General features: G+C 37.8%; 2 protein-coding genes across 2 annotated transcripts; one reads left to right on the top strand and one right to left on the bottom strand.

Moving 5' to 3' along the window:
• The first annotated feature begins 1,973 nt into the window (after window positions 1-1,973).
• On the top strand, window positions 1,974-4,811 carry LOC113320822 (NADPH-dependent aldo-keto reductase, chloroplastic-like). Its single transcript, XM_026568713.1, has 9 exons — window positions 1,974-2,123; window positions 2,304-2,445; window positions 2,635-2,685; window positions 2,944-3,020; window positions 3,199-3,286; window positions 3,358-3,633; window positions 4,089-4,128; window positions 4,184-4,389; window positions 4,486-4,811. Exons 2-9 carry the CDS (start codon window positions 2,320-2,322, stop codon window positions 4,570-4,572), a joined length of 951 nt encoding a protein of 316 aa, XP_026424498.1. The 5' UTR covers window positions 1,974-2,123; window positions 2,304-2,319; the 3' UTR covers window positions 4,573-4,811.
• A 152-nt stretch (window positions 4,812-4,963) lies between these two features.
• Window positions 4,964-10,345, bottom strand: LOC113320821 (delta-1-pyrroline-5-carboxylate synthase-like). The gene is made up of 20 exons (XM_026568712.1): window positions 10,099-10,345; window positions 9,687-9,758; window positions 9,477-9,580; window positions 9,278-9,380; window positions 9,012-9,173; window positions 8,172-8,449; window positions 7,894-8,044; window positions 7,617-7,781; window positions 7,348-7,425; window positions 7,151-7,240; window positions 6,966-7,052; window positions 6,776-6,862; window positions 6,597-6,693; window positions 6,400-6,503; window positions 6,219-6,294; window positions 5,976-6,126; window positions 5,825-5,893; window positions 5,670-5,736; window positions 5,521-5,591; window positions 4,964-5,394 (listed from the first exon to the last, which is right to left on the bottom strand). Exons 1-20 carry the CDS (start codon window positions 10,156-10,158, stop codon window positions 5,313-5,315), a joined length of 2,154 nt encoding a protein of 717 aa, XP_026424497.1. The 5' UTR covers window positions 10,159-10,345; the 3' UTR covers window positions 4,964-5,312.
• Window positions 10,346-13,957: the final 3,612 nt, after the last annotated feature.

Here is a 13,957-nt window from a genome sequence, read left to right as displayed (position 1 = left end):
AATTTGATTTGGAGAGGATAGACAAGTAAGTTATTTTCCTTGCGTATTCATAAGAAAGTTCCTGATTTGGAATTGTAGCTATTCATGTTGATGGTACAGACATGATGTGTACTCTTGATGTAATAAGAAACCTTAAAAGCTATTTAAAATCCGAATTTGAAATGAAAAATCTGGGGAAAGCTCGACCGAATACTGAGCTTGTGGTATATTATTCCACCAGTTTTCATATGTCTAAAGTTCTCAGGAAATTTAACAAAGACATGCATCCTGATAGCACTCTCATGATTAGTCGAGGTTAAAATGTAAGTAAGTGACCATTTCGTCTAAAGGAAGATGATGAATATGTGTTGGGAGATGAAATGCCCTTATCTAAGTACAATAGACGCATTTTTGTACTTAGCATAATGTACTCGACCAAATGTTACATCCTCAATGAACTTGTTAGCTAGATATAGCTCAGCGCCAACGCAACGTCATTGGAATGGTATAATGAACGTGATCATATACTTAAAAGTAACCATTGACATAAATTTGTTTTATCCCTACAAAGACATTAAAAGGAATGCTAATGAAAATGCAATCCAAAAGTTTGTTGATTATTAAGGAACAATAATCTCATCTCCAACGAAAGTAATCAGAGGGAGATATGGTAGATTATTTTCTAAGTCATTACCAATATTCAATTTCGAAAAATACATGACTAAGGAACTGTCTGGAATAACTCTGAAAGTAATCAGGGGGAGATGCCGACATCAGGAGGAGGATCCAAGGATATGATGTCGACATATTTCACTTCGAAATTGAAGCTGTGTTGTACTCTTTTTCCCTTCGATCGAGAATAGTTTTTCCCAAAGGGTTTTGTTACTCGACAAGGTTTTTAGCGAGACAACACTAAAAACATCAAGTATGTTGAACGTTGAAGACATAAAGATCGCGTTGATATTACTGAAAATATCTGAATCGAAGAAATGAAACGCGATATTCTATTAAGCAACGTAACTTCCAGAATCAACAACATGGTCTTATAAACATTCAAGTCACCAAAGTAAAGTGTGATAAACTTTTTTGACTGCATTAGACTAATGAAAATTGTCTGATATCAGGGGGAGCATCTAATGGTGTGTTTAATTCTTTTCCTTCACCGAGGTTACTTTTTCCCACAGGGTTTTGTTGCTCGGCAAGGTTTTTAATGAGACAACAACAAACACCGGGAAGTAATTTCCCAACTAAGGCTATTGTCTTTCCCACAAGGATTTTCTGTCTTAGGAGTTGTGAAGCAACTAGTCAACTTCAACGGAACAAAGTGATCATCTGCAACAGATCACCTTTACTTGCATTTGTCACGTTGTACTCTTGTCCCTTCGTCAAGGTTTTATCCCACTGGGTTTTCCTTGTCAAGGTTTTAATGAGGCAACGTATACGCATCCAACTATGTTCTAAGTTTACTTAGTGTTGTACTATTTTTCTTTAGTTCAGATTTTTTCCCTCTGGGTTAGCCTGACGAAGTTTTAACGAGACAACTAACTTAGACTCGACAACCTTTGAAGGTCGTATTACATGTGATGAACTACATGTAAAATACGAGGCAACTTGTGAAGAGCTGTACCAAGGTTTTGTCCCATTAGGTTTTTCCTTGTTAAAGTTTTAATGGAGCAATTATCTGAGACATAGAAGTCATCAAGGAGAGAAATACATTTGAAGACCTCCATCTGAAGTATTGTATGTGAAATACTGCCTATGGAGTTTTATTGGATCGCATAAGGAGGAATGTTGTATGGCTTTAGCCCACGGATGTGCAGTCTAATATAAAGGATATTATAGACATACAATGGGATTAGTCATATCAATAAAAAACCTTCTTCTTCCCTGACTTTTTATCTTCTTCTCCATAATCCACTTGCAACACAAATTAGAATTAATGTTCTTTTTTACCGAAAAAATCAAGGTGTATTTATTGGCACAGTTTGACAAGACGCAAAAAGTTAGGTTGAGTGAATGAATAAGTCATTTGCCTGACTCTCCAGAGCCCAAAACGTGGGTGGCATTGAAGTAGTTTCTTACTTTCTCTCCCGAAAATTCTCAACTTATTCTCAGCAGCTGTGCATCATATCATCAAACAAAAGGTACAAGGATTTCTACTCTCTTTCGTTCAAGAGATTTGAAGTTGGTCATGAAATGGATAACTAGAATGTAATAAACCTAGCTTTCTTATCATGTTTTGAATAGAAACTATTTCATTTAATTTGTTGAAATCTCCATAAGCAATGTTGTTAATTATTTGTGTTGTAATGACGACGAGGAAGATCGAGATACTGTAAGATGGCTGGTGAACATGGACCTTTGTATTTCGAACTAAATACAGGAGCTAAACTGCCATCAGTTGGACTTGGGACATGGAAAGCTCCACCTGGTGAAGTCGGTCAAGCGGTCACTAATGCCGTCAAGGTTGTTAATTCCAATCCATCATTATCTTTATCATGTAGTGTTGATCATCTAGAAGGAAACGTCACACATCCTAGGATAGCTGCAAATGTACACATCAAATGCGAGATTGATATCCAAAGGGTTTTGATTGAGGTTGTCTTCAATGAATGTAACATTTTAACATATGGATGTCTCTTTTCTCTACAACAGGCTGGATACAGGCATATTGATTGTGCCCGCGTTTATGAGAACGAAAAAGAGGTCAGTTTCATCAAATCCCACCTTATCCATCTTATTGTAGATCTTTTAGGTCTATTTCAAACATAATAATCAACTTATTCTAGATGTACATGGGTTGGATCAAAACCAGCATTTTGTAATTTGTCACCTGCATTTAGCATCTGGTCCAAGTCGGATAGCTCTAGTTGATTTTTGAGTGCTCTACAAATTACGCTAACTACAGACGGTAGTGCCTTTTGGATATTTGATTATGTGTGTTAAAGAGGATTTGCCTTCCAGATTGGGGCTGCTTTGAAGGAACTTATTACTAATGGAGTCGTGAAGCGTAATGACCTTTGGATCACATCCAAACTATGGTATGTTTATGACTACTACCTATGGTTGAAGTCATTATCTGTGCTGCTTAAAATCGGGGTACTATTCTGGGTTGAATTCATGACCTGGCAATGCTAAAGAACAGCCTACACCGTAGCATGGCAAGATTTTGCATTGGTAGATGGTTGAAATCGTTTTCTGTGATCCGTGTCTGTACAGGTGTAGTGACCATGCACCGGAAGATGTCTCAAAGGCGCTAAGCAAAACATTAAATGACCTGCAGCTCGACTATGTTGATCTCTATCTCGTAAGTTAGCTTCTATCTTCTCCCCTTCGCGTAAACTAGACTGCCATATTCAACTATGCATATATACACAGATCCATTGGCCATTCAGAACAAAGGCAGGTGCTCGTGGATGGGAGCCGGAGAACATGCTTCCATTGACTCTACCAGATACGTGGAGTGCAATGGAGGGGTTGTATGCGTCAGGTCAGGCACGTGCCATTGGTGTGAGCAATTTCTCAACAAAGAAACTACAAGACCTTCTTACTTTCGCCAAGGTTCCTCCCGCTGTGAATCAGGTTGAATGTCATCCAGTGTGGCAGCAACCTGCATTACACAATCTATGCAAATCCACGGGCGTCCATCTTCCGGTAATCCGATTTTACTTCAGAATTACATATTCTATTTTTTTTTTTAATACGAGATTGGTATGGGACCTCCTCCTCCTGGACAGACCTGCCCCATACCATATCTCCCCTGAGTAGGTCTGGCCTAAACCCCAAATTTGTTTCATCAACATGGCTCAATGGGAACTGCAAATTTGTGCACCCTCTAAAAACTGGAGTGCACATTTCCCACCATCTTATTGGTTGTTTTATTTGACTAGTTATTTATCTCTCTTCTACCATTATGTAGTTATAATTTCTAATGTTTCCGGTTCATAAAGCAGTTTAAAATAATAGTGGAAAAAAAAATTAATACACCAGTTTTGTGGCGTTGCACATATTTGAGATGGCGTATGAATCTCCACTGTACTAGAATGTGGGTTCATCAGAATTTCATACTCTACTAAGCCAAGTTACACTTTCTTCTTGCGTGTATGAAGGCCTATTCGCCATTGGGTTCTCCGGGTTCGTGGATAAAAGGTGAAATATTGAAGGATCCATTCGCCATTGGGTTCTCCGGGTTCGTGGATAAAAGGTGAAATATTGAAGGATCCGACATTGGTTCAGATTGCTGAGAAGCTTAACAAATCACCTGCTCAAGTAGCTCTACGTTGGGGTATACAGAGCGGCCACAGTGTTCTTCCCAAGAGTACAAATGAGGCTAGGATTAAGGAGAATTTTAGTTTATTTGACTGGTGCATCCCCTCTGATCTCTTCTCAAAATTCTCTCAAATCCATCAGGTACTTATCTGACTGAAGCTTTCCACGAACTCTGAGCGTAAACTCAATCCAAAAATACATAGCTAATGTTACACATTGTGTTGGTCGTTGTTGCAGCAAAGGCTCTTAAGAGGGGATTTCGCAATCCATGAATCACTTATCCCTTATAAAAGCCTCCAGGAGCTGTGGGATGGCGAAATATGATCACAGATTTTTGGCGATGAGAACCTAGATTCCTTCTTTGATCTGGTTTACATAAAGAGGCATCGAAAGAAAAAGGGATTCACATAGAGACTTGTCCAGTTATAAATTGTCTGTCTTTTCAGTTGCGGCTTTCGAACAATGCCAAATTCCGATTACCTTCAGCTCCTAAAGTCTATGGTTCTAAAAGCATTATTGTACTCCTTTGATGAACAGTAATAGAATAAGCTACCTTTCAGTTATGTTTTCTATTCATCCCGTTCTTCAAAACCTGGATTTCAAATAACTTTTGCAGAGCTATTGGAAAAAAATAGACTATTGCTGGCCAGAAAATGTAAGCACATACATGCAGTAGACTTGCAGCAGAAATTACAAAAGTAGAGAAAACCAAATATGCTCCAATGGACAAATCGCATTCTGCTATAATCATGTAATAGAAGGTTACAGTGTACTCAAAGAACAACATCTGAACTGTTTTGAGAGTGTTTCTGCATGTGGAAACTTAAGTGCCGTTGTCATGTACTCATTTCTGAGGACATAAAAAATGAAGTCTTAAAAAGCATGGGAAGGTGTTACCCATTCTATCTTTTTATCTGTAGCAAATAGTTCATAAAACTACATCTCCATACAAAGACAGGAAGCAATAAAAAATAAAGCTAGACAGATGAATAGATGTAGATAATAATATGATGAATAGATGTGTACTCACTAAAGTAAAACCCCGCACACACGCAAGAAACACTCTATGCCTTCAATGGAAGATTTTTATGGGTGTAAATGACCCCTTTATCACCATCTACAACTTGTCCAGTGCCTCTAAGAATCCTGCATTTCGAACAAGGGAAGAGAAAAGGAAACAAATGATGATAAGATATACACATATATGACGAGATCAACAAATTAGGAAAATGTTTTGCGAAGTATGACAATTCAAAATTTTCATCAGCATACCATCTTGTAGTTAGAAGTCCTTGAACACCAACAGGGCCTCGCGCATGAATCCTGCTTGTGCTTATTCCAACCTATCCAAACACCTTACAGTAATCAATAATCTTCATAGAAAATAAAAATTGAACCTTAACTGACGCTCATCGTCATACCTCTGCTCCAAGTCCAAAACGAGCACCATCACAGAATCTTGTGCTTGCATTGTGAAGTACAGCGGCACTGCAAGGAAACCAGTAAATATAGTTAGGGTTTCCTCATCAATGAATCGAATCCATTTATCAGATAGTCTATAGGTCAAAAGCCTTACCTATCGACCATCTGCAGGAAGACATCTGCAACATCACGGTCTTCTGCCACGATGCAGTCAGTATGACCACTGTAAAGAAAGAAGATGAATGAGTTTATCAACTTCTACCTATTCCATTTCAATAGACATATGTTAAAGATGTTAAACATGCCTTCCATGCTGGTGTATATGGTCAATAGCTTCATACACATCATCCACGATCTCAACTGTGCAAGCCATTGAGTTGTACTCATGATGAAACGATTCTGTCTCTTTAATGTTTAGCAAGGAACTTATTCTTGGTCCACCATACAAAGTAACACCTGCAAGGGTTATAGTGTTAGATTGGACCACACCCATAGTTGCTTGTGATGTTTACAAACAAGTTAAGGGAAATAAATAAATAAATAGATACCTTCATTTTGAAGCTCTACAACAAGCTCAGTAAGGCCGTCAGTGTTCAATAAATCTTTATGTACAAGAAGTGTCTCCTGAGAACATCAAGGGGAACAACCCAAAAGTAAATTTTCTGTTCTTTTGTTAATTTCGAAATCTTTAAAAGCAAAGAAAGTATTAAACATGCATTCAAAAACTACCATAGCATTGCAAGCTGCTGGATAGTCTGTCTTCGCATCCAAAACAATTTGTTTTGCCATTTCTAAGTCAGCTGACTTGTCAACGTAAACATGGCATATTCCATCTGCGCAGGACAAATTAAAACCTTAGAAACTCATGGACAACTATTTAAAATTTATGCACAGAAGCATGTCAACAAACCCCAATTTATACATACCGGAATGACCAAGAACAGGTATTTTCGTTGCCTCCTTTATTTGAGAAACAAGCTTGTTACTACCCCTTGGAATAACAAGATCTATCACATCATCCAACTGGAGAAAAGACAAACACACTATTTTCATAAACGCTAGGAATCACATAAGTGCATGATTTATTAATTTTATCTGTACCCACCTGAAGGAGATCTGGAATCTCCTCCCTTGATGTAACAAGTCCAATAAGCTTGGAACCAACAGTATCTGGGATGGCTCCAGTAATAACCTAAGAGGGAGCAATGATCATATGAGAAACTAATAACAAGAAAAACATATGGTGCTACAATCCATATCAGTGCATCAACCAATCCCAAAAAGAAGAACTAAACCTTGTGCAAAATAGCATTGGATCGCTTTGCTTCTTTTCCTCCTTTCAGAAGGAGCCCGTTCCCACTACGAACTGCTAATGATGCAATCTGTGGAGTCGATTAAAATACTGACCGTCAATAAAATAGAGGAGATGACGTATAAAACGAGACTTGTATTAAACTAAACTGGATATGTTGCACTTCACCTGAACCAATGCATCAGGCCGAGACTCAAAAACAATAAGGAGAACACCCAAGGGGGATGATGTCTTCTCTAAAATAAGCCCATCAGCAAGCTGGATCCAAAGTAATTTTCAGAAACTCAGTGAACCATGACCGACTTCATATAGTTTTCTACATAAAATCCACTACACACTAGGATATAGAATCATTGGCCTCTTACCTCTGTTTTTTTCAAAACTTGACCAATTGGTTCTTCCATGCTTGCAAGTACACGGATGGACTTCGCCAGGCTAGAAACCTGTGGAGTAAAATCAACACAATTTGCAATACAGCACGTTAGTGGACCAAAAGGAACATTGCTATCAAGTAAGACACGGACTCAACAAGGACCAGACGTTGACGTAAAATTCAACATGTAAAGGTTATATGATAATGAAGCAAACTTAAAAGAGAATAAAATAAATTGCTATCAATTCAGGAATAACTTGCCTTCCCAGCCTTCATAGACAACCGAGATATCAGTGACTTGTCATAACCAGCTTGTTGTGCATCAGCAACATCAGCTTCATTCTCAGCTCTTATCAAGCTCTCATTTGCTTCCAGAGCATCAGCTATGTCCAGCAAAATTTTCTTTCTATCTTGTGAAGAGAGACTCTGTAATACAGAACATTTCAATCATTTACCCTTGGACAACTGTAGTAACTAGGGTAATAAGAAAATAAGCATATCAAGTTATCAAAGTCTTGATGCGTTGAACTCTGTATACCTGAAGTCGTCTGGAGCAATCTCTTGCTGCAACAGCCATTTCGCGGGCACCAACATCGTGAACTGGAATCCACAAATGTGCATCTTGATGAAAGAGGGTACCAATTCGTTCACCTTGAAGTACTCTTAAGATGTTATCAGTAGCATAGCCACTACAGCATAAAGGAAATTAGGGTTCAATCAAGTAAAATGGGAGCTCCAAAAAAGAAGAACTTGGGATTATTAATCAGTTGGAGCACCTATGAAACCCAAGCGAAAAACAGGATTGCAATAGGATACCTTGTAATAACAACAGGGACACCTGCATAAGCTGAATAGACAGCAGCTTTAACCTTTGCAGTCATACCCCCTCTTCCAACCCTGGACTTGTCGCCAAATGTAATCTCTGTTTGATGTTTTTCTTTAACATATGTATGAATTAACTTTGAGTTCGGCTCATTAGGAGGGCCACTGTATAGGCCATCTACATCACTCAACAAAATAAGTAGGTCAACCTTCAGCTCCATAGCCAGCAGAGCTGCTAAACTGTCATTGTCCCAAAATATGCCAGAAGAATCCTGCAAATAGGGATTGGAATCAGATATCTGCAGATAAATAACTGATGAGATGAAAGAGTTCAAAAGTAACAACAGACAGAAAGCCAATACTAACTATTTCCCAGAAATATAATGCTATTAGTATATAAAATTTGGGGGAAATGGGAGTTGAAATATTATCCATGTATCTGAATGTGAGTTAGTTAACAACCGCAGCTTCCAATTTCCAAAATCTGTCATTCTATATGAATTTTATTCCCTCTTTTCCAATATATATTATGAGAATTTTTAGAAAATAAAAATTGATGATGTCCACAATTCTAAAACTTATAATGAAACATAAGTAGAAGACTAGCCCAGCCTTGCTCAGTCAAGTGTGGCGGCTTGTACAGGACTCACCCGCGTATCTAAAATGAAATGATCTATAGACTAGATGAGTGTGTATCTTGCATCTATGTAAGTGAAAACTCCAAAAGCGATTAAGAAATGAATAAAAATCATAAAAATGTATCTAAGCTAAAAATAAACATCAACCACAAGCAGTTGAAAGTAGAAGAGATGGTAATGTACACAATCAAGATACCTCATATGGAGCTTTCCGTGTGCTTATGGCATCATTTTCATTAAAAATTGGAATGACCTTCAAATCTAACAGTGAATTTACTGTTTCACTAAGCTGCAATCTGAAATCTGGATCCCTAAAATCATTGTCGGTTACAAGTAGCTGAGAAGAAGTCACATCCAGCTGCATATCATGGAACTTACCATTAAAATTTGACAAGATATAAAACAAAACATATCGAAAACTAGATAGTTTGTTATTGACTCAAAGTTGAGATGATAATACACCTGACTAAATAAAGCATCGTATAGAGCACTGAGCCCAGTTTGTCCAACAGCTGCACAAGCCTTTCCATCTAATTCATCTTGTGGTTTTTGAAGATCAGCAAAGCTGCAAAACACAATGAACCATTAGACTCATTCAGAAACCATACTAACAACATCTGCACATAAGGACACAAACACATGAATGAAAAAGAACACAGACCTGCTATTAACCAATTTCCTGTATCTGAGTCTTTGACGGCCAACACAAACAGCACCTGAAGTCACCAAAATGACCTCAAATCCACGAGTGTTCATTTCTTTGATCTGCATGTCCATAAAACAACATTGTTAACCCTAAAAAAAAAACTCAAATTGAAACAACAAGGATAAAAATCAGAAATCCAGAATTGTTAATACTAAATGCATGTACCTGCTCACAGAGTGCTCCGAGTCTACCCAGTGCCAATCTTCCATCATCACGGGAAACAACAGCAGTCCCGACCTTGATATAATCAAAATCACCAAAATCATCATCGGAAATCATGAGTTAACAGGATCAGAATCAAATCCATGACAACTCTATAAAACGATTATACTATATCTAAAACCTTCAATAAACCCCTTTCAACAACAAAAAATAAAATTAGGAAATAAGAAAAAAATCAGGAGAATCACGATTTGAAAATATGAGGAGGATTAAAATACGAAATCGGTAATGGAAATAAGACTTAACCATTAAAACTCAAAAACAGAGATAGAAAAAAATCATCTTCTCTTCAATCAAATACCAGAAGGACTTAAATCACCATTGTCCAAATAGGAAGAGGAAGAGTTATATGTACCTTGACGACAACACGTTTAACATCCTTAACAAAAACACGAGTAGGATCCATGGCTTCCATTGCTCACACAACTCAACAAGCAATGGATTTAAGTTCAGATATGAGGAAACTCGAACGAACTCAAAACTCACTCTCAGATTAGATTTTCTAGAGAGAGAGAGTTCAAAGTGATTTTTGGTTGTGTTCTGTTACAGATGGTGTTGAACACCTCTTTATATACGCACCACGACACACTGACTCACAGTCACTCTTCCTCCCCCTACTCTATAAAAACAACTTTTATTTTTCTGCAGCTAAAAAGGAAAACAGATTTTATTTTTTTTGGTATAAGTGTCACGGGATGCAGAAAAGTTTAGGACTAATGAGATACACGATAATGACAAAAAATATCTGGCTCGAAACCCTAGAGTCTCTCTGATCCGTTTATTTAGGGGTTTAAAACCCCGGCTTTTTCGAAAATTGGCGGGTCATCACTCTCTTCAGTCTCTCTCTCCTCGTTAACCAAGGACGGTTTTACCTTTCACTGTCTCCCCGGGCTACGACGACAAACTTTACGAGGTTCTTATGTATGCTGTTTACTCAATTTATAAGGGGCTTTGTACTGTTTGATAGGAATACATTATGAAGGCAATATCATGTTTCTAGTCATGTAATCTGCTTGCCTGCTTCGGATCCAATCACATCCGAAAATATGTTATGCCACACGTAGCTCTTCACATGAAATTTTATTTAGAAACGGTAGGTTGACCGCCAATGGTCCAGAGAATAAATCCCGACTGTGAGAGAGATGGGGACCACCTTTATTAAGGGAGGCACATAGAGACAAATGGGATCTCTAGCGTCCACTTGTTTCGCATCTTCAGTGCAAAATCAGGTGGATTTTAAGATATTTTATTCTACAATGGGGGCAAATTTGATGGAATTATGAACATTTTTGTTTGTTAAGGGGATCAAATACTTAAAGTTTTGATAGGGATTTTCCTATGACCCCTCTCAAAATTTTGTTTGGCTCCGTCGCTGTTTATTATTGACAATGTTAGGCCTATTCCTATGTACATGCCAAAAAAATGGTGTTTGGCATACCAGGTGGAATGGCAAATCAATTGCGCCACTATGGGAAAACCAATTAGCGCTAGAGTTTCTAACGAGCGATATTAACTATAACGCCAGCCATAAAGACTTTATCGCCAGCGATATAGTTAATATCGCTCGATGTTAATTAGGTCGTTGGCGTTATAATCAATATCGCCAGCGGTTTATATTCTAATGCCTATAAATATCGCACCAACACCATTCCTCTCTTCACGATTCCTTCTCAACTCTTCTTTTCCCTTCTCAAACACAATCACTTCTTAAACAAAAATGGAGAGAAAAAAAAATGAAACAGAAAAGCCAAAGGATGTACTAATGCCCCAGTCAGTGGAATAAGTTTTGTTGTGGATAGAAATTATGAGTTTAATAATGTTAGACAAGTAGCCGGTAAAGGTATCTTCTCTAATCACCTATCTGACCATGAGGAGCGAGTTAATTCGGTAAATCTAAGAGGTGAATGAACTGAGTTAAATACGATTTATGAGTTACTTCCCCCAGTTGTTCAAGAGAGAGTTAGAAGATATCATTGGCGACATATATATTATATTCAACCCGGAAACAACCGGACTCAAGGAGTTCAAGTTATATTTGAAAGATGGTGGAAGACTACAAACACGTGATCGGAATTATCCATACTGGGGGGTCAATGCCACACCGGTGGAGTTTCAGACTCGGTGTAACAATTATGAAGCTCTACTTCAGGGATTTCAGAGATTCCACTTGGAGGAGTTGCAAAAACTGAGGGACAGCATGATGTTTGACATGGGTCAAGGATTTGAGGGTTATGATGGTTCAGGTAGTAGTACTGGAATGAGTCCCAGTGTTGGGGGAATGAGTCCCAGTGGTAGAGGAATGAGTCCCAGTGGTAGAGGTGGTAGAGGAATGAGTCCATAAGGAAGTCACCAAAGTCGTGGAAGTGAAAGGAGATTGAGACGTCGTATGCAGGAGGTACTAGAAAGTTCTACTCCAAACCTAGTGTTAGATACTCAAGTAGAACGTGGATATAATGACTCCGGGAGGTGGTGTGAACTTAGAATTTATTAGGCAATCTAATTTGTTTATCCCAATTGCCTCAACCCCCCTTCGTCCCCCGTCCCCCCCCCCCCCCCCCCCCCGCCTCAAGCTCTTCGGTATTTCAGTTATATCAGCAAACTCCTCCACCATATCAAGAACACGCATTTCAAGATTTGTATCATGTTCCCTTGCATCCTATTAATTTCCAAGGTTTTGCTGATTCTGATGAGACTCCACCACCAAGTCAGTCTCAAACCGAACAAGGCTCGATAACTGAAATGTTGAACAATACTCTTAATCCAGAAAATGTGGGTAATTGGGTCTTTGGTCAAGGAAGAAACGGTGAAGGAAACGATCAAGGAAATCAATAGTTTATTTGCATAATTTAGTTTAAATATTTCAAATGTAATCTTTTTATTTTAATTAATAAAAACTACCTTTTAATTAAAAGCTAGTTTTACATTTCAACATAATATCTCAAATCTATATCCCTTGCAATTGAAACCCAACATCGAATTACAAAAATATTTTCTTAAATTGTGAATTGAACTCGGGTTCGAGCGTTGGATGATGAATTATCATAATATTTTCATTGATTATAATCGTGAAAAACTGCAGCTGTCGGATGATGAATTAATCAGCGATAATCATAGAACCGAGTGACAGATTGATTAACGCTGGTGATCGACTGACCAACGAGCGATGGAATCTCTATCGCTCGATGGAAACTCTGTCGTATATGCCTATATTCCAGGACCAGCACATTGGCATACCCATAGTGGGTGCATATATGCCAAATTTCATGTTTTGGCATGTGCATAGGAATTGCCCTTAGAACAGTTACTAGGAGCATCTCCGATAAAGGGTGAAAGTTTTTTTTTTTATGACACATAGGATTTAGACCCTCATTTACATTAAATTCATATTTAACAGTGGGTCTTATTAAGTAGGAAGGGTGTCAAAATAAATATCAAGGTCTTGGATAAAGTCTTATTTAGACCTTGGGAATGAGCTCCACGTCATCTTTTTAACCATATTTAAAAATTTTACTTTTAAATAATTTTACTGAATCAATAGGAAAAAGGGAATCAATTTTATCATTATCTAGAAAAACAAATCCTCAAAATAAAATCCCCATTGTTGGAGATAGTCCATGAGAAAAGCGTTGCTATTTTTACCACATACATATGACCCCATAAATAAGGATATAAATAAAAACTCCACGTAGGATTTTTAGCACCCACTGTTGGAGATGCTCTAACGGCCATTGGATCCACTTTCGGAACTTTTTACAGTAGAAAATGAGGTCAGTCAATAATCGTTCTTTATTTAATTTGTACTTATTTATATGATGAAGACGGGGATATCGAGTCCCGGAAAATGGCGGACCTATATTATTATTTGGGTGGCATGCATGGAGCTTGGAGTTCATCCCACCGTTTTAAAGTTAACATTAAATGTGTTTTTTTTCCGTATGTTTTCCATGTGTTTCGAGAAATTCATAGTCAGCTAAATCTTTTTCTGATAGCATAGAATAGTGGTCCTAAATACTTCTTAAATCTCATTTATGTACTTTTATACAATTACAGGATTCGAAATCCAACTTCTCCTATGAGAGGGAGCAGGAGAACCATCAGGACCACTTGATGGTTCTCTAAAATATGTGGTATGAATTACCAAACATGTGACTCAATGAGTTGAAATAAAACAGTTCGTTGTCTATATAATCTCTTTATATATTGGTTATCTTCAA

Source organism: Papaver somniferum, chromosome 11 (assembly GCF_003573695.1).
Source record: "Papaver somniferum cultivar HN1 chromosome 11, ASM357369v1, whole genome shotgun sequence".
Classification (NCBI taxonomy): Eukaryota; Viridiplantae; Streptophyta; class Magnoliopsida; order Ranunculales; family Papaveraceae; genus Papaver; species Papaver somniferum.
This window is presented reverse-complemented; position numbering and strand designations above follow the sequence as displayed.

Excerpts from the sequence above, each read along its gene's own strand:
- LOC113320822 (XM_026568713.1), top strand. The coding sequence starts at position 2,320 with ATGGCTGGTGAACATGGACCTTTGTATTTCGAACTAAATACAGGAGCT. Across the intron at positions 2,446-2,634 it reads CGGTCACTAATGCCGTCAAG|GCTGGATACAGGCATATTGA; the intron begins GTTGTTAATTCC and ends TCTCTACAACAG. Across the intron at positions 4,129-4,183 it reads TCCGGGTTCGTGGATAAAAG|GTGAAATATTGAAGGATCCG; the intron begins GTGAAATATTGA and ends CGTGGATAAAAG.
- LOC113320821 (XM_026568712.1), bottom strand. The coding sequence starts at position 10,158 with ATGGAAGCCATGGATCCTACTCGTGTTTTTGTTAAGGATGTTAAACGT. Across the intron at positions 5,894-5,975 it reads CATATACACCAGCATGGAAG|TGGTCATACTGACTGCATCG; the intron begins GCATGTTTAACA and ends CTTTCTTTACAG. Across the intron at positions 5,395-5,520 it reads GGACTTCTAACTACAAGATG|GATTCTTAGAGGCACTGGAC; the intron begins GTATGCTGATGA and ends TTCGAAATGCAG.